Raw genomic sequence first — 23,517 nt, forward strand, 5'->3', positions numbered from 1 at the left:
CCTGGAAGAAAAGGATATGCAGCGCAGGAGAAGGGAGAGCTCCCAGGGGCCCAGCAGAGGAGCGTCACGGACAGAGGAGAAGGGAATTAGAGGCTTCCTTACCGGGCCGAAGCAGAGGACAGCACTGCAGACATCTCCCAAGATGGAGAGGCAGGGGAAGCCCCAGCAGCAGCAGAGACAGAGAGAGGAAACCACCCGGGCAGCGGAGGAGAGGCAGCTGATAACCCCAGACAGCCAGTATACAAGGTCTCAGGTACAGGAGATCCCTGGAGCAGGGAGCATGGGTACAACCCCCACCAATGCTGATTGCAGACCTGCAGTGGGGAGGCCTCAGGAGGGGGGAGAGGTGCCCTTACCCCTGTCACAGAAGGAGGACAATAATAAATCTCAAGCAGAGGCTGTTAATGCTGCAAATGGGGAACAGGGCCCTGCTAGTGGAAATCTCCTATCTTCAGTGAGACACAGCCTGAGTCAAAGTGTGTATGATATGGAAATGCAAGCAGAGTTAGAGCCTGCCACAAGTACAATAAGATCACATGAACCAGGAGTGCTGACAGAACTTAATGAAATCCGGGCACACATCTCCTCTATGCCCACCAGAGAAGATATGGAGACATATATAGCAAGGCTGGAACAGGCATACCGCACAGAGCTGTCGGCCCTGAGGGGGGAGGTGGAAAGAGTGGATACTCAGAACCAAATACAGGCAGCTAAAATACAGAATATAGAAGACACCACTCAGGCACAAGGGGCCATTTTGGATCAACACTCCCGCCAAATACAATATATGGTGGATGCAATGGACGATGCTGAAAACAGGGGCCGGAGAAACAATTTAAGGGTCCGGGGTTTACCAGAGTCTGTTGAACCTAAGGATCTCCAGAGAGCCCTCCAAGTGATGTTTAATGAGATCCTGGGTGAACCATCAAGCCAACCCCTGGAGCTAGACAGAGTGCATAGAGCGCTTGGCCCTAGACCTACACAGAATGACAGACCTCGAGATGTGATTTGTAGGGTCCACCGTTATGTCCTTAAAGAGGCCATCCTGTTTAAGTTGCGCAGTGGAGTTTCACCATCATACGAGGGGAGCCAAGTCCAGATTCTGCAGGACTTATCCCGTTTCACTTTACAAAGAAGGAGAGCACTGAAACCTCTCCTGGACATGCTCCGTTAGTATGAGTATAAATACAGCTGGGGATTTCCCTTCCGCCTGCAGGTCCGACACGCGGGAAGAATGCATGTTCTTAGGAACCCGACTGATATGCCATCGTTTGCTGCAGCCCTGGACATTCCGTTGGTGCCTATAGAGGAATGGCCGGTGTTTCCAATGGGGGTATGGGGTGCTGCCCCAGATGGTGATCGGATGCGTGGCCCTCGAAGAGGAAGACCAGTCTGATGTTTAAGGAGTTATTGGTTTATAAACAAAAATTCATTGGGTTGTTTCTCAATAGAATGTACCTCCCAGTTTTGCTATAATTTTTTTGCCAGGGGATAAGTCTTTCTGATTATGAGGGGGGGGGGGGTTCCCTCCCGCCTTCCTGGAAGAGGGGGCGGGGGGCACCCCCGTACTGTGTATAGCACATTATTCTCTCTAGACCTTGTGTCCTCACATTATATAGGGCTCTGGCTGACAAACTAAGTTGAATAATTGCTTATTGTTAGTCCGGGGCAGGGGGCTCCTTTGTAGAAAGTTCCCTCCCTGATTGGGATAACACGCCATAAAGGAGTGGCGTAGTCTCACCATCCCTAGGTTAGACAGTTTGGTATTCTCATACCAATACAGTTACTTTTAGTCTTTTTAGACCCGACGTTAGGGTCTTGTTGTGACCTTGCAGGTGGGAGGCACTCTGACCTCCTTGCCTTTGGTTTCTACTGCTTTGTTGGTAGTTTCTTTTGTATTCTCGACCTTCTTACCTCTTCTCTTTTATTTCCTCTTCTCTTTCCCTGCTCTTCCTATCCTACTTGCCTGCACATCTCTCTCTCCCTAATCCCCGAACCTATCCCTAGAGTCCCCACCGTTCCTCCGCATTGGAATGACGCAGATTAATTGGGGTTCACTAAATGTGAGGGGACTTAATGTCCCGCAAAAACGCTCCCAGATATTTTTTGACATGCACAAAAAAAGAGTCCATATACTATTGATCCAAGAAACACATTTTAAAACGGGCCACCTCCCCATCTTTAGAGACAGATATTACACTAACTGGGTCCACAGTTCCAACCCAGAGTCAAAATCCAAGGGAGTGTCCATAGGCATCCATAAGTCCCTAGTGCACACAGTTCTAGATACACGGGTGGACACAGAGGGAAGATTTATATTCCTGAAAATTAATGTTAACTCATCCATCTTTACCATTGTCAATTGGTATCTACCGAATAGAGATCCGGCGACGACCTGCTCCTCTCTCCTGTCATCACTGGATGAATTCGCAGAAGGGACCGTGATCGTAGGCGGTGATTTAAACTTCACTTTGGACCCTAAGGTAGACACAACGTCGGGACATAACTTTCTCTCAATAAGGAAACTAACGAAGGTTAAACGTTGTATACAGGAACTCAGATTAGTGGATGCATGGAGAACACTACACCCAGTAGACCGTGACTACACATATTTTTCCCCGGCTCACTCTTCGTACAGCCGCATAGACCTATTCCTTGTAAGTCAGAAGGCCCTGACATGGCAGATACAGGCCTCTATAGGCAGTATCTCTTGGTCAGATCATGCCCCCATATTTTTGAGCCTCACTATGCCGGATGGGCCTGGGAGGCCATGGTCTTGGCGGTTGAATGATAGTCTGCTGAGGGACCAGGGATGCTTGAAAGACCTGCAGAACACAATAGATGAATTCTTGGAGATACACTCAGGAGACACTACTACCCTACCTGTTCAATGGGAGACACTAAAGTGTGTGTTGAGAGGGATTCTGATCAAACATGGGGCTAGGATTAAGAGGGAGAGAGCCCAAACTATTCTGTCTCTACTTCAGAATATTTCAGACCTAGAGAAGATCCATAAGCAGACATTATCCCCGGTGACACTGACAGAGCTAGTTAAAAACAGAGAGGAACTTAAATCCATTCTGGACCGACAATACGAGCGCCACAGGAATAGACTAAAAAGATTTATGTATGAATATGCGGACAAATGTGGCAGACCACTAGCTAGGTTATTACATCCGAGGGGGGACCCCAGTCACATCCCTACGATCAAAAAATCGGACGGCCTTTTGACTCAGAACCCAATCCACATAGCGGACCAGTTTCAAAAATATTATAGTGACCTTTACAACATAAGGGGCAAATTTGGGGATATGCCACAAGAAGCTTTGGAGACTAAAATAAATGATTACATACTTAAAACAGCCCTGCCGACTATACCCAATACTGAGGTTGAAAACCTAGAAGCAGACTTTACAGAGACAGAAGTGGCATCTATTATCAGGGATTCTCCCTCAGGCAAAAGCCCAGGTCCGGACGGGTTTACCCCCAAGTTCTATAAAATTTTTCAGACTCAGTTATCCCCGTTCATGACCAAAGTATTTAACTCCATATCTGAAAACTCCCAGTGGGTAGCGCAGTCTCTTGAAGCACACATATGTGTTATCCCCAAACCGGGAAAGGACCACTTGCTGGTTACAAATTACAGACCCATCTCACTGATTAATTTAGATTTGAAATTTTTCTCTAAAGCACTTGCCAACAGACTTGCCCTGTCCCTGCCTGGGATAATACATACGGACCAGGTGGGATTTGTAAAAGGCCGGGAGGCACGGGACAACACCAACAAATTGTTCCTCCTGATGGCTCGGTCGAGGGCTCAGTCTCTCCCCATGTGTTTACTTTCAGTGGACGCGGAGAAGGCCTTCGACCGGGTCAGTTGGAGCTTTATGATGGCAGCCTTGAGACAGGTGGGTTTGGGTCAGAAATTTTTGGGCAGAATTGCGTCCCTGTATACGAGACCCTCAGCAAAAGTGAGGACAAATGGGTTTCTATCATCATCCTTTCTGGTCCACAATGGAACGAGACAGGGATGTCCACTGTCGCCCCTCTTATACGTCATAGTCATGGAGCACCTTGCGGTCGCCCTGAGAAACAACACAAGCATCCACGGGATAGAGGCGGGTGGGGAGAACCGTAAGCTGGCTCTATTCGCGGATGACCTTCTCATGTTCATTTCCCAACCACACATATCCTTCCCGTCCTTGCTCAAGGAGTTCGAAGAGTTTGGCAACTTAAGCAACTTCAAAGTAAATTTTTCCAAATCAGAGGCCATGAACGTGACTTTATCGGCAGAAGACCTTGCGAGAGTATCACAAAACTTCCCTTTTAAGTGGCAACCGTCAGTTTTAAAATATCTGGGAGTTATGGTACCTAGGGATCCAGCAAAAATTGTACATCACAATTTTTTCCCCTTATTAGAAAGGACAATCAGGGACTTAAAGAAATATGACAAAAAGAGATTGACGTGGTTTGGGCGTATAAACGCGATAAAAATGGATGTGTTACCGAGGTTCCTGTTCCTGTTTCAGACAATACCCATACAGCTACCGCTAAGTTACTTCTCCAAGATCCGGACAGCCTTGTCTGGGTTTGTCTGGGGGAACAGGAGACCCCGAACAGGAATTAAAACTCTGACCAGACACAAAAGTGACGGGGGGGCGGGGCTCCCAAATTTTCAATTATATTACAAGGCAGCTATCCTAACGAGATTACTGGACTGGCATTTTCATGGTAATTCGAAACAATGGGTGGTGATTGAACAGGATGTGCTGGGAACTCCCTTACATTTACTTCCATGGTTAGAGAAAGAAAGTAGGATCCAGATAGCGAAAGGAATGGAGTTCACGCGGACAGCGATGGGGATGTGGGATGGAGAGATAAAAAAGGGATCTCTCTCTCAGGAGCAGGGCCCACTTACCCCCGTATTCGGTAATAAGAAGTTCCCCCCAGGACTCCACTCCCATAGATTCGGGGGATTTACTCGGGCGGATGATACTCGTTTTTGTCACGTGCTCCAGGGACACACCCTGCCAACTTATATTTCCATGCAGGCCACAGGGAAAGAGATTTCCTGGATGGAATATATGCAGTTGAAATCTTTCCTCTCGTACCAGGACAGGGAGAGAAGGATGAGGACACCCCCTACTCCTTTTGAGAAAATATTTTTACAGGGCTCATCACCTGGACATGGCATCTCACTCATTTATAAAATGCTGAACCAGAGAAATAGGGTGGATAAACCTCACTTTGTCTGTAGGTGGGGAGAGGAACTGGGAGAGGATATTCCAGAGGACGATTGGAGCAGAGCGTACCTGTGGACCCACAAGCTTTCCTTGGCGTGCGCCGCTCAAGAGAAAAGTTATAAAATTCTCACAAGGTGGTACCATTACCCGACTAAATTACATGCTATATTTCCCTCTGTGTCTGATGTGTGCTGGAGGTGTGGCACAGACACAGGTACAATGCTACACATATGGTGGAGCTGTACTAAGCTGCAACCCTTTTGGGACTCAGTGTTCTACCTGTACAAAAAGATGAGCGGAGGTGAAGTAGAAAAATCCCCCCAGGTTGCTCTTCTTTCTATGCTCCCAGGAGCTATTAAAACACAAAAAAGGGACATGTTGCGATTTTGCCTGGCGGCTGCCCGTATGATTATCCCACGATTTTGGAAACAGACTAGATGCCCTACGGTGCTGGATTGGTTGGAGGAAATGACAAACCTCCAGAGAATGGAGGAGCTGACAGCAGAACTAAATGGGAACACAGAAAAATTTACTACAGTTTGGAGACCATGGATTATGTTCATGGAGTCCCCAGAGTTTGTGGAGAGTTTGGCGAGCTTTTTGAACTGAGAAACGGTGGGGAGTCTCATTCCTTCCCCCCCCTTTTTTCTTTGCTTTTCTTGCTTTCCCCCCTCTCCACCCTTCTCTCTAATTTCCTCTTCTTTATGCTTGTATCTTTCCTCTTCTTTCTTTCATTTCTGAACATTAATCTGCATTTTTCTAGTTTCATTTTTTATATGAAAAGATTTATCAATAATTCATAAGACAATAGACACACATGGAGAATGAGTATATTAGGATACGGGAAGTCAAAAGAAGTGGGAATTCTGACCTATAATTTATAAGTGGTTGTATGGTAATATCACAAAGATAATTTGAAGAATTCCAAGAAATTTAGTAATGTAACAATTTCTGGATGTTATCCCGGCATTGAGAAAATGATGTTTATTTATTGTAATTGCACAAATGATATGTTTGTATGTTGACAACAGTTTCATCAATAAAACAGATTTGAAATATATTCACCAGGTAAACCAATATAACTGCACAAAATTTAAAAAAACATTTCTGACATGCAAAAACAAAACCTCCAAAAAATTAGTGACCAATATAGCCACCTTTCTTAATGATGACACTCAACAGTCTACCATCCATAGATTCTGTCAGTTGCTTTATCTGTTTACGAACAACATCGCATGCAGCAGCCACCACAGCCTCCCAGACACTGTTCCAAGAGGTGTACTGTTTTCCCTCCCTGTAGATCTCACATTTTATGAGGGGTATCAGGTTCTCTATGGGGTTCAGATCAGGTGGATAATGGGGCCATGTCATTATTTTTTCATCTTTTAGACCTTTACTGGCCAGCCAAGCTGTGGAGTAGTTGGATGCATGTGATGGACCATTGTCCTGCACGAAAATCATGTTTTTCTTGAATGATACAGACTTCTTCCCGTACCACTGCTTGAAGACGTTGTCTTCCAGAAACTGGCAGTAGGTCTGGGAGTTGAGCTTCACTCCATCCTCAACCCGAAAAGGTCCCACAAGTTCATCTTTGATGATACCAGCCCATACCAGTACCCCACCTCCACCTTGCTGGCGTCTGAGTCAGAGTGAAACGCTCTGCCCTTTACTGAACCAGCCTCTGGCCCATCCACCTGGCCCATCAAGAGTCACTCTAATTTCATCAGTCCATAAAATCTTTGAAAAATCAGTCTTAAGATATTTCTTGGCCCAGTCTTGACGTTTTATCTTATGTTTCTTGTTCAAAGGAGATCGTTTTTCAGCCTTCCTTACCTTGGCCATGTCCCCGAGTATGGCACACTTTGTGCTTTTTGATACTCCAGTAACATTGCAGCTCTGAAATATGGCCAAACTGGTGGCAAATGGCATCTTGGCAGCTTCACGCTTAATTTTGCGCCTTTTGTGCCCAACACGCCTCTTTCGACCCTGTTGGCTATTTGCCATGAAACGCTTGATTGTTCGGTGATCACGCTTCAAAAGTTTGGCAATTTCAAGAGTGCTGCATCCCTCTGCAAGACATCTCATAATTTTGGACTTTTCAGAGCCCGTCAAATCTCTCTTGTGACCCATTTTGCCAAAGGAAAGGAACTTGCCTAATAATTAAGCACACCTTATATAGGGTGTTGATATCATTACACCACATCATGAACATCACCTGATTTACTGAATTGGTAGTTGGCTCTCAAGCCTATAGAGCTTGAAGTAGGACAACATATATAAAAATTATCATGTGATCAAAATACTCATTTGCCTAATAATTCTGCACACAGTGTATCTATAGAAAAGTAAAATCATGATAGGAAACGTGACCACGATATCTTCCTCCTGGGACCTCTAAGGGAGAAGATATACTGACGACTGGGGATCTCAAAATTTTCAAGAGACTGAAACCCCATCCCATGCCCAGCCCTATTATAACAGACATCTGTCTAAGATGGTTGAATCTTGCATTAAACAGGGGGTTGGACAAGATGACATAGGAGGTCCCTTCGAACTCTAAAATTCTATAATTCTACAAGTCACCAGAGGGGAGGTATGTGGGTATAACTTGTGTTAACAATAGACAATGTCAAATTACGATCCTTGTTCAATGACTGGAAGATACAATGCACTGTAATGCCGGCTGTCCATCAGTGATGTGGTTACAGCCGGTCAATCTTAGTGCTGTGAACGGTGACTGTAAGTGATTCGGGCACACCTGAATGTCTAAAAGCAGGCAGCTCCTAGGAGGAGTACAGTTCATTTTATACCAGGAGCCGCACTTTCAGTACTGCAACCAGGCACCTTCATAATGCTATTAAATGGCAAATTAACCCTAGAACTGCAGATTAATAACATTATCAGACCTGCAAGGTTCCCTTTAAACGTATCAACAACATTAGCGAACATTGTTTCCAGTGGCGATCACAATGAGTCACACAAAACATAATTTATTAAAGTGATGGATTTCCTACCAATATTCCATTACTTTATATAGAAAACCCCTTTAAATAGCATTCCTTATTAAGAAATAGTGCAGAAAGTAGCACACACTGCATCTACAAGGAATACAGTTCTTGGATATCCATTTGTAATATTGCAGATGTTCAGTGGTTTCAGAACTAAGTCACATATATAACATAAAATCTGCTTTCTGGCCACCTCAGGACTTTGTGCACAGCTCTACACAAGACAACACCTGTCTAGATTACTCACCATCACTTCTTCAGCCTCGCGAACCAGCTCAGCGGTTTTTGCTTCTAGTTCAGCATTAAGTCGTCTAAGTAAATAAATGAAATACACAAATACAGCAGACAAGATTAGGATCTCATGTCTTTGTATGGATTGTATTGTCAATGCATAAAACTTTATAAAAATGTAAGATAAATTGTGAAAGAACATCAAAGTATCTCTCCTGGTTTTTCTATACCCAGATTCCGACCTCCATATCATGGGTCAATTAAAGGGAACCTGATTCTGCTGCAATGTGCTTAGCGGCGGAATCCGCTGACTGATTCCATCACGTTCTACTGAGCATGTCGGTCTCTCCCTCCCCCCCCTCATACTTACCGATCACCGGCATAGCGCTGCACAGCTGTCACACTGCTCTGGCGGCTTCTCCTGCTTTTGAAAATGCCGGCTGCTCATTATTCCATCATGAGTGACAGCTGTCTCACTGCAACCAATCACAGCCGCCGGTGGGCGGGTCTATGTAGTGCAGTACAATAAATAAATAAATAATTTAAAAAAACTGGCGTGCGGTCCCCCCCAATTTTGATACCAGCCAAGATAAAGCCACATGGCTGAAGGCAGGTATTCTCAGGATGGGGAGCCCCATGTTATGGGGAGCCCCCCAGCCTAAAGATATCAGCCATCAGCCGCCCAGAATTGCCGCATCCATTAGATGCGACAGTCCCGGGACTCTACCTGACTCATCCCGAATTGGCCTGGTGCGGTAGCAATCTGGGTAATAAGGAGTTAATGGCAGCAGCCCATAGCTGCCACTAATTCCTAGGTTGATCATGACAGGCATCTATGAGACAACCTCCCACAATCAGTGCCAGGTTTGTGGCTGTTTACAAATGGAACAATATGTCCATGATTTCACTGCAACCACAGATCTGCCAAAGATTTATCTCTGTGTGTGACGGGGCCTTTAGTGATAGGTTGAAGGGATGGGTTAGGGTTGGGATAAAGACTGATGAGGTTGGGGATGAGGTGGAATGGGAGCGGGTCAAGACCACAGGTGGTGAGATGTGATCTACAGAATAGAATAGAAAGGAAAGTTTATCTTCTGTATTAGAGAAGAATCTGGTTTTGGAGGAAGAGGGCTGAGTGGTTATGAGAAGAAGGGGCTGTGGGGACTGTAGGCCAAAGCTTTCTCCGTTGTTGTCAATCTTCTGAAAGACAATTAAGCGAAGTCATCAGCTGAGATGAGAAGAGAGGTAGGAGGTGCTGAAGGATGAAGGAGAGAATTGAAAGAGTTGATTAGCTGTATAGGGTTGTGAGACAGGGAGAATATGAATAAGATGAGAAGTAGGTTTATTTTGCAGCAGGGAGTGTGGATTTGAAATTTGTCAGGGGGTGTTTGCATGAGATGAAATGCTTATTGAAATAAGATCTCTTCAATCTCCGCTCAATAACCCTAAGGCCTTGTGCGCACTAGGCGTTTTTGCCGCGTTTTTAGCGGCGTTTTTTACCGCATTTTTGTGCTGAAAACGCAGTGACATTGCTTCCCCAGCAATGTCAATGGGTTTTCAGAAGTGCTGTCCTCACACAGCGTTTTTTTTTTAGCTGCGTTTTTGTGGTGACCACAAAAACGCAGCATGTCAATTATTTCTGCGTTTTCCACTGCGTTTTTCACTCATTGAATTCAATGAGATGTTAAAAACGCAATGAAAAACGCATATAGCCGCGTTTCTATGACTAAAAACGCAGCTATAAACGCAAGGGGTGGGCACTACAGTGACGTGTACAGGAAGAGGATTCCTTCTGTTGGTAAACACAGAAGCATGAATCCTCCCGGTACCGTCACCGCTGCCTCCACCTCCCGTCCGGTGCCATGTCAGCTCCGTGCGGCGCCATGTCTGGGCGGGAGGTGGAGGCAGCGGCGAAAACCAAAGTGAACAGTAGAAAAAAAAAAAATGTCATATACTCACCTGTCCGCAGGGTCCCGGTGCCATGCCCGCTCCCAGCTCCTCCCGGTACCGCCGCTCTGACTGTGTGCAGTCTCCCCGGGGCAGGACCTTGCTTGCAGGACCTGGCGGTGGATCACCTGATGCAGTCACCTGACGCATCAGCTGATCGCGGTGTCGCCGGCTTTTTCGCGCCCGGCCGGCTATCAGCTGATCCTGCCGTCAGGGGACTTCATCAGCTGATTACCGGCAGCTGCTGCAGCGATCGGACGGGATCAGACTCCTGTCCAATCGATCGCTCCAGGAGCTGCCGGTAATCAGCACAGCACATAAGTGAGTATTATTTTTTTTTTTTTCTACTGATGCATCTGCTGATTGTATAATCGGCTTTTATACAATCAGCTGATGTGTGATGGGATTCAGGCACTTGATCCTGACACATCATCTGATCGGTATGCCTTCCAGCAAACCGATCAGATGATATTGGATCCGGATTGGACGGCGCGGGACCCTGACCCAGGATTACTGCGGAGGGGGGTTTATTTCAATAAAGATGGAGTCACTAATTGTGTTGTGTTTTATTTCTAATAAAAATATTTTTCTGTGTTGTGGTTTTTTTTTATCATTACTAGAAATTCATGGTGGCCATGTCTAATATTGGCGTGACACCATGAATTTCGGGCTTAGGGCTAGCTGATAATATACAGCTAGCCCTAACTCCATTATTACCCGGCTAGCCACCCGGCTTCAGGGCAGCTGGAAGAGTTGGATACAGCGCCAGAAGATGGCGCTTCTATGAAAGCGCCATTTTCTGGGGTGGCTGCGGACTGAAATTCGCAGTGGGGGTGCCCAGAAAGCATGGGCACCCTGCACTGTGGATTCCAATCCCCAGCTGGACTCAAAAATTAGGCGAAGCCCACGTCATTTTTTTTTTTTTAATTATTTCATGAAATAATTAAAAAAAAGGGCTTCTCTATATTTTTGGTTCCCAGCCGGGTACAAATAGGCAGCTGGGGGTTGGGGGCAGCCCGTACCTGCCTGCTGTACCCGGCTAGCATACAAAAATATGGCGAAGCCCATGTCATTTTTTTTTCTTTTTGGGCAAAAAACTGCATACAGTCCTGGATGGAGGATGCTGAGCCTTGTGGTTCTGCAGCTGCTGTCTGCTCTCCTGCATACACTAGTGAATGGAGGATGCTGAGACTTGTAGTTCTGCAGCTGCTGTCTGCTCTCCTGCATACACTAGTTCTGCAGCTGTCTGCTCTCCTGCATACAATGAACATTTTGAAGAAGGAAATGACATCAGACCTTTTTTTTTTTTTCATCAACAATCTTTAATGGCATTGTGCACTGATTAAAAACGCAGTGAGTAAAAATGCAGCAAAAAACGCACCAAATCGCGGCAAAAACGCATGCGTTTTTGCCGCGTTTTTTTAGCCGCGGGTGCGTTTTTTAGACAAAAACGCACATAAAAACGCAGCGTGAAAAAAACGCCTAGTGCGCACATACCCTAAAAGATCATCTCAGGTCTTTAGTCAGGTTGGTGTAACAAGTTTGCCTGTTTGTGCAAGTCTTATGTGTGAAGGGGTGGCTGATTCGAGAGTTACAGCTATTCTGGTGTTATATAAAGCGGCAACAGCGTGTAGGGAACCTATTTCTGTAAGAAGGTGAAGGGACTCACAAAGTGAGTATAAATCAAGGTGTTTGAGATTTCTGCAAGGGTGTGCAAGTTTGTGGGATGGGGATTGTGCACTTGGAAAGGAGAGGGAAGAGAATGTAAGTAGGTTGTGGTCGGACAGGTGAAGAGGTTAGACGGAACAGAGGCGGGTGAAGATTAGGTCCATCTTTGTGGGTGGCTGTGGAGGACCATTGAGAGAGCCCAAAAGGAGGAAGAGAGTGTTAGAAGCTTAGACAGCTGAGTGGAAAGGGTCAATGGCGATGCTCATGTCACCCATGATTATAGTGAGGATATCAGTAGAAAGGAAATGAAGCAGCCAGGTGGTGAAGTGGTCAGTAAGGGTGGAGGCTAGCCCTGGGGGGCGGTAAATGACAGCTAGTTGGAGAAGTAGATCCGGACAGAGAGCACCTCTAAAAGAAGGGAAAGTAATGGATAATGGTCATGAAATTGAGATGCAGGAGCAGTTGTCTGACAGGAGAAATCCAACTCCTCCACCATATTTGTTTCTGGGGTGGGGTATGTGAGAAAGATGGAAACCACCATAAAAAAAGTGCACCTGGAGAGGTTGTGTCAGAAGGGGTGAGCCAGGTTTCGGTGATGCCAAGGAAGGAAGGTTTGTGATGATGAAAAGGTCATGGATGTATGAAAGTTTCTTGCAGATAGAGCATCTATGCATCCATTTTATAGAGCTCCTGTTTGAGGGACTGGAGAAGCAGGGGCTGCTTAAATGGGTGTACGTTTAGAAAGGTTGCAGAAATTTGTGGTAGATCGGGGATTGGGAGGCAGAAGTGACTGAGTATGTTGTGAGGGGGGGGGCAGTATTTGGAGAGATATCCCCAACAGTGAGAAAGAGCAGAGAGTGTGTTAGTAGGTGGGAGCAGCAGAAGGTATGAGCTGGTTGTGTGTTTGGAGACACAGGATTTTATCTTAAGTATGAGATAGATAAGGAGGATGGAGCAGAGATGACTAAGGCTAGGTTCGCACACTGCGTCTTTTTGACGCTACGTTTTTGTGTGTTTTTGGCCGCTAAAAACGCACAAAAACGCATAAAAAAACGCACGTGTTTTTACCGCGATTTGGCTGCGTTTTGCTGCGTTTTTGATCTCTGCGTTTTGCTGCGTTTTTCCAATGCATTGCATAGGGGGGAAAACGCAGAAAAACGCAGGAAAGAACTGACATGTCCATTTTTTTTTTTATCTCAAAAACGCAGGTAAAAAAAACAGATGTGTGTGGACAGCAAAAATGAAAACTCATAGACTTTGCTGGGGAAGCAAAGTCCTGCAGTTTTAAGGCCAAAAACGCACCCGAAAAACGCGCAAAAACGCCGCGAAAAACGCACTGTGCGCACATAGCCTAATGCATTGCTAGGTGTACTGATTGGGGGGCTTAGTAAGGAGTGATTATGGAGGCACTGCTGGAATGGAGGAAACTGCCGGGATGGAGGAAACTGCCGGGATGGAGCAAACTGCCGGGATGGAGCAAACTGCCGGGATGGAGCAAACTGCCGGGATGGAGCAAACTGCCGGGATGGAGCAAACTGCCGGGAGGGGGCAAACTGCCGGGAGGGGGCAAACTGCCGGGAGGGGGCAAACTGCCGGGAGGGGGCAAACTGCCTGTTAGGAGGGGGGGGGGGACATGCCGGGAGGGAGGAAACAGCCAGGATGGGGGGGGGGGGTATGTGTCGGGATGGGGGTACATGCTGGGATGGGGGAAACATGGCAGGAGGGGAGGGGAGGGGAGGGGAGGGGAAACATGCCAGGAGGGGGGAGGGGGACTGCCGGGATTGAGGAAAGTGCAAGGATGGGAGTACATGCCAGGATGGGAGTACATGCCAAGATGGGGGTACATACGAGGAAGGGGGAAACTGCCAGGATAAGGGTACATGCCAGGATAAGGGTACATGCCAGGGTGGGGGAAAACTACTGGGAGGGAGGGAAACATGCCAGGAGGGGGAGGTAAGGGCAGGAAACTGCCAGGATGGAGGAAACTGCCAGGAGGGGGGTACATACCAGGATAAGGGTACATGCCAGGATGGAGGAAACTGCCGGAAATGGAGGAAACTGCCTGTCAGGAGGCGGGAGGGGGGAAACTGCCTGCCAGGAGGGGGGGGAAACATGTCGGGAGGGAGGAAACAGCCAGGATGGTGGGTACGTGTCAGGATGGGGGGGTACATGCCGGGATGGGGGGTACATCTTAGGATGGGGGAAACTGCCAGGCGGGGGGTACATACCAGGAAAGGGGAAACATGCCAGGAGGGGGGGAAACATGCCAGGAGGGGGGGGGGGGGGGGGGGACTGCCGGTATGGAGGAAACTGCCAGGAGGGGGGTACATGCCAGGATAAGGGTGCATGCCAGGATGGAGGAAACTGCCTGTCCTGTCAGGAGGCGGGAGGGGGGAAACTGCCTGCCAGGAGGGGGGGGTTGAGTGGAACTGCCTTGCAGGAGGGGGGGGGGAGAAACATGCCGGGAGGGAGGAAACAGCCAGGATGGTGGGTACGTGTCAGGATGGGGGGTACATGCCGGGATGGGGGTATATCTTAAGATGGGGGAAACTGCCAGGCGGGGGGTACATACCAGGAAGGGGGAAACATGCCAGGAGGGGAGGGGAAACATGCCAGGAGGAGGGAAACTACCAGGCGGGGGAAAACATGCCAGGAGGGAGCACATACCAGGATGGGGGAAACTGCGAGGATGGAGGAAACTGCCGGGATCGAGGAAATTGCTGGGATGGAGGAAAGTGCCAGGATGGGAGTAAATGCCAGGATGGGAGTAAATGCCAGGATGGGGGTACATACCAGGATTGGGGTACATACCAGGATGGGGGAAACATGCGGAAAGGGGGGGGGGGACATGCCAGGAGGGGGGAAACTGGCGGGATGGAGGAAACTGGCGGGATGGGGGTACATGCCAGGTGGAGGGGGGACTAGAAACTGGCGGGATGGAGGAAACTGCCAGGATAGAGGAAAGTGCCGGGATGGGAGTACATGCCAGGATGGGAGTACATGCCAGGATGGGGGTACATGCCAGGATGGGGGTACATGCCAGGATGGGGGTACATGCCAGGATGGGGGTACATGCCAGGATGGGGGAAACTACTGGGAAGGAGGGAAACATGCCAGGAGGCGTGATGGAGTTAACTGGCGGGATGGAGGAAACTGGCAGGATGGAGGAAAGTGCCGGGATGGGAATACATGCCAGGATGGGGGAACATGCCAAAAGGATCAGGGGGAAACATGGAAACATGCCAGGAGGGGGGGGGGGGACGACATGCCAGGAGGGGTGGGGGGAGAAACATGCCAGGAGGGGAGGAAACTGCCGGGATGGGAGTACATGCCAGGAGGGGGGAAAACATGCCAGGATAAGGGTACATGCCAGGAGGGGGGAGGGGGAACATGCCAGGAGGGGAGGAAACTGCTGGGATGGAGGAAACTGCCGGGATGGAGGAAACTGCCAGGAGGGGGGTACATGCCAGGATGGGGAAAACTACTGGGAGGGAGGGAAACTACTTGGAAAGAGGGAAACATGCCAGGAGGGGAGGGGGAAACATGCCAGGAGGGGAGGGAAACATGCCAGGAGGTCGGGGGGGGAACATGCCAAGAGAGGTCGGGGGACATGCCAAGAGGGGGGGACATGCCAGGAGGGGAGGAAATTGCTGGGATGGAGGAAACTGCCAGGAGGGGGGTACATGCCAGGATGGGGGAAACTACTGGGAAAGAGGGAAACATGCCAGGAGGGGAGGGGGGGGAAACATGCCAGGAGGGGAGGGGGGGGAAAACATGCCAGGAGGGGAGGGAAAAATGCCAGGAGGTGGGGGACGGGGACATGCCAGGAGGTCGTGGGGGGAACATGCCAAGAGGGGGGGGGGGAAACATGCCAAGAGGGGGGGGGGGGAAACATGCCAAGAGGGGGGGGAGGAAACATGCCAAGAGGGGGTGGGACATGCCAAGGGGGGGGGGGGGGAACATGCCAGGAGGGGGGAGGGGGAACATGCCAGGAGGGGAGGAAACTGCTGGGATGGAGGAAACTGCCGGGATGGAGGAAACTGCCAGGAGGGGAGGGGGGGGGGGGGAACATGCCAGGAGGGGAGGGAAAAATGCCAGGAGGTGGGGGACGGGGACATGCCAGGAGGTCGGGGGGGGAACATGCCAAGAGGGGGGGGGGGAAACATGCCAAGAGAGGGGGGGGGGGGAAACATGCCAAGAGGGGGGGGGGGGAAACATGCCAAGAGGGGAGGAAGCTGCCGGGATGGAGGAAACTGCCAGGAGGGGGGGTACATGCCAGGATAAGGGTACATGACAGGATGGGGGAAACTGCCAGGATGGGAGTACATGCCAGGATGAGGGGAAACATGCCAGGTGGGGGCACATACCAGGATGGAGGAAACTGCCGGGATAGAGGAAAGTCCCGGGAGTACATGCCAGGATGGGGGTACATACCAGGAAAGGGGAAACAGGAGGGGGGGGACGGGACACATGCCAAGAGGGGGGTGGGGAGACATGCCAAGAGGGGTGGGGGGGAACATCCCAGGAGGGGGAGGTAACATGCCAGGAGGGCAGGAAAACTGCCAGGGTGGAGGAAACTGCCAGGAGGGGGGTACATACCAGGATAAGGGTACATGCCAGGATGGAGGAAACTGCCGGGATGGAGGCGGGAGGGGGGAAACTGCCTGCCAGGAGGGGGGGGGGGGGGAGTGAAACTGCCTTTCAGGAGGGGGGAGGGGAAACATGCCGTGAGGGAGAAAACAGCCAGGATGGGGGGTACGTGTCAGGATGGGGGGGGGTACATGCCGGGATGGGGGGTAGAACTTAGTATGGGGGAAACTGCCAGGCGGGGGGTACATACCAGGAAGGGGGAAACATGCCGGGGGGGAGGGGGGAACATTCCAAGAGGGGGGGGGGGGTGAAACTGCCTGTCAGGAGGCGGGAGGGGGGGAAACTGCCTCCTTGCAGGAGGGGGGGGGGGGAACATGTCAGGAGGGGGGAAACATGCCGGGAGGGAGGAAACAGCCAGGATGGGGGGTACGTGTCAGGATGGGGGGTACATGCCGGGATGGGAGTACATCTTAGGATGGGGGAAACTGCCAGGCGGGGGGTACATACCAGGAGAAGGGGGAAACATGCCAGGAGGGGAGGGGAAACATGCCAGGAGGGGAGGGGAAACATGCCAGGAGGGGGGGGGAAACATGCCAGGAGGGAGCACATACCAGGATGGGGGGAAACTGCGAGGATGGAGGAAAGTGCCAAGATAGAGGAAAGTGCCAGGATGGGAGTACATGCCAGGATGAGGAGTACATGCCAGGATGGGGAGTACATGCCAGGATGGGGGTACATGCCAGGATGGGGGAAACATGCGGGATGGAGGAAACTGGCGGGATGGAGGAAACTGGCGGGATGGAGGAAACTGGCGGGATGGAGGAAACTGGCGGGATGGAGGTACATGCTAGGAAGGGGGAAACATGCCAGGAGGGGAGGAAGCTGCCGGGATGGAAGAAACTGCCAGGAGGGGGGGTACATGCCAGGATAAGGGTACATGCCAGGATGGGGGAAACTGCCGGGATGGGAGTAAATGCCAGGATGGGAGTACATGCCAGGATGAGGGAAACTACCAGGCAGGGGAAAACATGCCAGGTGGGGGCACATACCAGGATGGAGGAAACTGCCGGGATGGAGGAAAGTCCCGGGAGTACATGCCAGGATGGGGGTACATACAAGGAAAAGGGAAACATGCCAGGAGGGGGGAAACTAGCGGGATGGGGGAAACATGCCAGGAGGGGGGGCGAACATGCCAGGGGGGGAAACTGGCGGGATGGAGGAAATTGCGGGGATGGAAACATGCCAGGGGGGGGGGGGGACATGCCAGGAGGGAGGGGGGACTGGAAACTGGCGGGATGGAGGAAACTGCCAGGATAGAGGAAAGTGCCGGGATGGGAGTAAATGCCAGGATGGGGGAACATGCCAAAGGGATCGGGGGGAAACATGCCAGGAGGGGGGGAAACATGCCAGGAGGGGGGGGGGGGAAACATGCCAGGAGGGGGGGGGGGGTGGGGAACTGCCGGGATGGAGGTAACTGCCGGGATGGAGGAAACTGCCGGGAGGGAAGGAACAGCCAGGATGGGGGGTACGTGTCAGGATGGGGGGTGCATGCCTCGACGGGAGTACATCTTAGGATGGGGGAAACTGCCAGGCGGGGGGAACTGCCGGGATGGAGAAAACTGCCAAGAGGGGAGTACATGCCAGGATGAGGGAAACTAGCAGGCGGGGGAAAACATGCCAGGAGGGAGCACATACCAGGATGGGGGAAACTGCCGGGATGGAGGAAAGTGCCAAGATAGAGGAAAGTGCCAGGATGGGAGTACATGCCGGGATGGGGGTACATGCCAGGATGGGGGTACATGCCAGGATGGGGGTACATGCCAGGATGGGGGTACATGCCAGGTTGGGGGAAACATGCGGGAAGGGGGGGGACATGCCAGGAGGGGGGAAACTGGTGGGATGGGGGTACATGCTAGGAAGGGGGAAACATGCCAGGTGGGGGAACATGCCAGGAGGGGAAGGGGGGGACTGGACACTGGCGGGATGGAGGAAAGTGCCGGGATGGAGGAAAGTGCCGGGCTGGGAGTACATGCCAGGATGGGGGTACATGCCAGGACAAGGGTACATGCCAGGAGGCATGATGGAGGAAACTGGCGGGATGGAGGAAACTGGCGGGATGGGGGTACATGCTAGGAAGGGGGAAACATGCCAGGAGGGAGGGGGGACTGGAAACTGGCGGGATGTAGGAAACTGCCAGGATAGAGGAAAGTGCCGGGATGGGAGTAAATGCCAGGATGGGGGAACATGCCAAAAGGATCGGGGGGAAACATGCCAGGAGGGGGGGGGGGGGGGACATGCCAGGAGGGGTGATGGGAGTATATGCCAGGAGGGGGGAAAGCATGCCAGGATAAGGGTACATGCCAGGATGGGGGAAACTACTGGGAAAGAGGGAAACATGCCAGGAGGGGAGGGGGGAAACATGCCAGGAGGGGAGGGGGGAAACATGCCAGGAGGGGAGGAAACTGCCAGGAGGGGGGTACATGCCAGGATGGGGGAAACTACTGGGAAAGAGGGAAACATGCCAGGAGGGGAGGGGGGGAAACATGCCAAGAGGGGAGGGGGGAAAACATGCCAGGAGGGGAGGGGGGAAAACATGCCAGGAGGGGAGGGGGGAAAACATGTCAGGAGGGGAGGGGGGAAAACATGCCAGGAGGTGGGGGACGGGGACATGCCAGGAGGTGGGGGACGGGGACATGCCAGGAGGTGGGGGACGGGGACATGCCAAGAGGGGGGGGGGGTGGAAACATGCCAAGAGGGGGGGGGGGGATAAACATGCCAAGAGGGGGGGGGGAAACATGCCAGGAGGGGAGGAAGCTGCCGGGATGGAGGAAACTGCCAGGAGGGGGGGGGTACATGCCAGGATAAGGGTACATGCCAGGATGGGAGTACATGCCAGGAAAGTGGAAACTGCCAGGAGGGGGGAGGGGAAACATGCCAGGAGGGGGGAGGGGAAACATGCCAGGAGGGGGGAAACTGGAAACTGGCGGGATGGAGGAAAGTGCCGGGATGGAAACATGCCAGGGGGGGAAACATGCCAGGAGGGAGGGGGGACTGGAAACTGGCGGGATGGAGGAAAGTGCCGGGATGGGAGTACATGCCAGGATGGGGGAACATGCCAAAAGGATCGGGGGGAAACATGCCAGGAGGGGTGGGGGGAGAAACATGCCAGGAGGGGAGGAAACTGCCGGGATGGAGGAAATTGCCGGGATGGAAGTACATGCCAGGATGGGAGTACATGCCAGGAGGGGGGAAAACATGCCAGGATAAGGGTACATGCCAGGATAAGGGTACATGCCAGGATGGGGGAAACTACTGGGAGGGGGGAATCATGCCAGGAGGGGAGGAAACTGCTGGGATGGAGGAAACTGCCAGGAGGGGGGGGGGTAGATGCCAGGATGGGGGAAACTACTGGGAGGGAGGGAGGGAGGGAAACTACTTGGAGAGAGGGAAACATGCCAGAAGGGGAGGGGGGAAACATGCCAGGAGGGAAGGGAAACATGCCAGGAGGTCGGGGGGGGGGGGACATGCCAAGAGAGGTGGGGGGACATGCCAAGAGAGGTCGGGGGACATGCCAAGAGGGGGGGGGAACATGCCAGGAGGGGAGGAAACTGCCAGGAGGGGGGGGGGTACATGCCAGGATGGGGGAAACTACTGGGAAAGAGGGAAACATGCCAGGAGGGGAGGGGGGGGGAACATGCCAAGGTGGGGGGGAAACATGCCAAGAGGGGGGGGGAAACATGCCAAGAGGGGAGGAAGCTGCCGGGATGGGGGGTACATGCCAGGATAAGGGTACATGCCAGGATGGGGGAAACTGCCAGGATGGGAGTACATGCCAGGATGAGGGAAACTACCAGGCGGGGGAAAACATGCTAGGTGGGGGCACATACCAGGATGGAGGAAACTGCCGGGATGGAGGAAAGTCCCGGGAGTACATGCCAGGATGGGGGTACATACCAGGAAAGGGGAAACATGCCAGGAGGGGGGGGGGGGGGAGGGGGAACATTCCAGTGGGGGGGGGGGGGGGGGGGGAACATGCCAGGAGGGGGGAAACTGGAAGCTGGAGGAAACTGGCGGGATGGAGGAAAGTGCCGGGATGGAAACATGCCAGGAGAAAGGGGGGGGGGGGGAACTGGAAACTGGCAGGATGGAGGAAGCTGGCGGGATGGGGAGTACACGCCAGGATGGGCTTACATGGCAGGCTGGGGGTACATGCCAGGATGGGGGAAACTACTGGGAGGGAGGCAAACATGCCAGGAGGGGAGGGAAACATGCCAGGAGGAGGGGGGGGGGTAACATGCCAAGAGTGGGGGGGGGGAAGGAACATGCCTAGAGGGGTGGGGGGGGACACATGCCAGGAGGGGAGGAAAACTGCCGGGATGGAGCAAACTGCTAGGAGGGGGGTACATGCCAGGATAAGGGTACATGCCAGGATGGGGGAAACTGCCAGGATGGGAGTACATGCCAGGATGAGGGAAACTACCAGGCGGGGGAAAACATGCTAGGTGGGGGCACATACCAGGATTGAGGAAACTGCCGGGATGGAGGAAAGTCCCGGGAGTACATGCCAGGATGGGGGTACATACCAGGAAAGGGGAAACATGCCAGGAGGGGGGGGACATTCCAGTGGGGGGGGGGAGGGAAACATGCCATGAGGGGGGAAACTGGAAGCTGGAGGAAACTGGCGGGATGGAGGAAAGTACCGGGATGGAAACATGCCAGGGGGGGGGGGGAACATGCCAGGAGGGGGGGAAACTGGCGGGATGGAGGAAGCTGGCGGGATGGGGAGTACACGCCAGGATGGGCTTACATGGCAGGATGGGGGTACATGCCAGGATGGGGGAAACTACTGGGAGGGAGGGAAACATGCCAGGAGGGGAGGGAAACATGCCAGGAGGAGGAGGAGGAGGGGGGGTAACATGCCAAGAGGGGGGGGGACATGCCTAGAGGGGGGGGTGAACATGCCAGGAGGGGAGGAAAACTGCCGGGATGGAGCAAACTGATAGGAGGGGGGTACATGCCAGGATAAGGGTACATGCCAGGATGGGGGAAACTGCCAGGATGGGAGTACATGCCAGGATGGGAGTACATGCCAGGATGGGAGTACATGCCAGGATGAGGGAAACTACCAGGCGGGGAAAAACATGCCAGGATGGAGGAAACTGCCGGGATGGAGCAAACTGCTAGGAGGGGGGTACATGCCAGGATAAGGGTACATGCCAGGATGGGAGTACATGCCAGGATGGGAGTACATGCCAGGATGGGAGTACATGCCAGGATGAGGGAAACTACCAGGCGGGGAAAAACATGCCAGGATGGAGGAAACTGCCGGGATGGAGGAAACTGCCAGGATGGAGGAAACTGCCAGGATGGAGGAAACTGCCAGGATGGAGGAAACTGCCAGGAGGGTGGAAACTGCCAGGAGGGTGGAAACTGCCAGGAGGGTGGAAACTGCCAGGAGGGTGGAAACTGGCGGGAGGGTGGAAACTGGCGGGATGGGGGTACATGCCAGGATAAGGGTACATGCCAGGATGGGGGAAACTACTGGGAGGGAGGGAAACATGCCAGGAGAGGGGGGGGGGGGAACATGCCAGGAGAGGGGGGGAAAACTGCCAGGAGAGGGGGGGAAAACTGCCAGGATGGAGGAAAGTGCCGGATTGTGAGTACATGCCAAGATGGGGGTACATTATTATATAGTATGTATTTTTTGGCTTGCACTCATATATATATATTAGTGCTCACTTCAGTTTTTAATTGCAATGAGATGACACAGTTAGGGACACAGAGCTAGGGACCCCAATATAGAGATATACCTTGACGAGGTCTTGGGGTTCAGTTACATTGATCAATGCGATTGCTAAATATCTCCTTTTTCCTAATATCCATGGCAGGTATGCAATTCATTATTCACATGTTCAAATTATTAGCAAGTAGCATTTTTCATTGTATATTCCAATATTTTTCCATATGCTTGAGGCATTATACCATTATCTAAGTTTGATGTGCAGCCTTATTCTTATATAGTATGTATTTTTTGGCTTGCACATACATATATTATATATATATATATATATATATATATATATATTGTGAGACTGTGACCGGGGTTATCTATGACGGCCGGTATGTCTCGCCCAGGTTGTGCTCACTCCATGATAGAAAGTAAATCCACTATAGGGTTAATGCTGTTTCCCTACAGGCTTAAGGAAGGGTTAAAAGGAAACAGGAACGAGGGCAGGTGTGCCGGGTGTGGGGGAAGTGACCAGAACTTCCTGAGCCCTCTGCTGGAGAGGCACATGTATTTTGTTATGGACTTTTTGTTTGGACATTAAAACCGTGTGCTGTGAACCTTGATGCCTGGATCCCGTGTCTTCTGCTGCGCAGCCGACCGCGCTACCTCACATATGGTGGAGAATCGGCGGGCATGACAGCCGGTGAGGTGTAGCATCCATCCCTGGTGACCCAGCTGCGCATGTCCTGGATTCGAGCGGCTATACTACAGCCCAAACCCGGCGACGCCATGGAGGACATACTAAAGCATTTGGCTCAGGCTAATGCACAGCAGCAACAGACCAATGCACACCTGCTCCAATCCTTGCAAGTGCAGGAAAAAAAACTCCAAGAACAGTTGGATCAGGCCAATGCACGTCAGCAGCAATCCTTGCAAGTGCAGGTCAAAATGCACCAAGAACAGATGGAGCAGGCCAATGCACGTCAGCAGCAAGCCTTACAATTGCAGGAAAAAAGGCACCAAGAACAGATGGTTCTCCTGGCCAAGTCGATCCGTGCCGGACCGGCAGCAACAACCCCGGGACCGGGTGACGACGGCAGCG

At 51.7% G+C, this 23,517-nt stretch overlaps 1 protein-coding gene across 1 annotated transcript in view; it reads right to left on the reverse strand.

Annotated features, from left to right (window-relative positions):
* The window catches only part of TEX9 (testis expressed 9), a 119,552-nt gene that overhangs the window by 83,589 nt on the left and 12,446 nt on the right, over nucleotides 1–23,517 (reverse strand). Inside the window, exon 3 of the mRNA XM_075342737.1 lies at nucleotides 8,499–8,562. Coding sequence (XP_075198852.1) covers nucleotides 8,499–8,562 — 64 coding nt within the window. The remainder of the gene's footprint in view (nucleotides 1–8,498; nucleotides 8,563–23,517) is intronic.

This window comes from Anomaloglossus baeobatrachus, chromosome 4 (assembly GCF_048569485.1).
Source record: "Anomaloglossus baeobatrachus isolate aAnoBae1 chromosome 4, aAnoBae1.hap1, whole genome shotgun sequence".
NCBI classification, from domain to species: Eukaryota; Metazoa; Chordata; class Amphibia; order Anura; family Aromobatidae; genus Anomaloglossus; species Anomaloglossus baeobatrachus.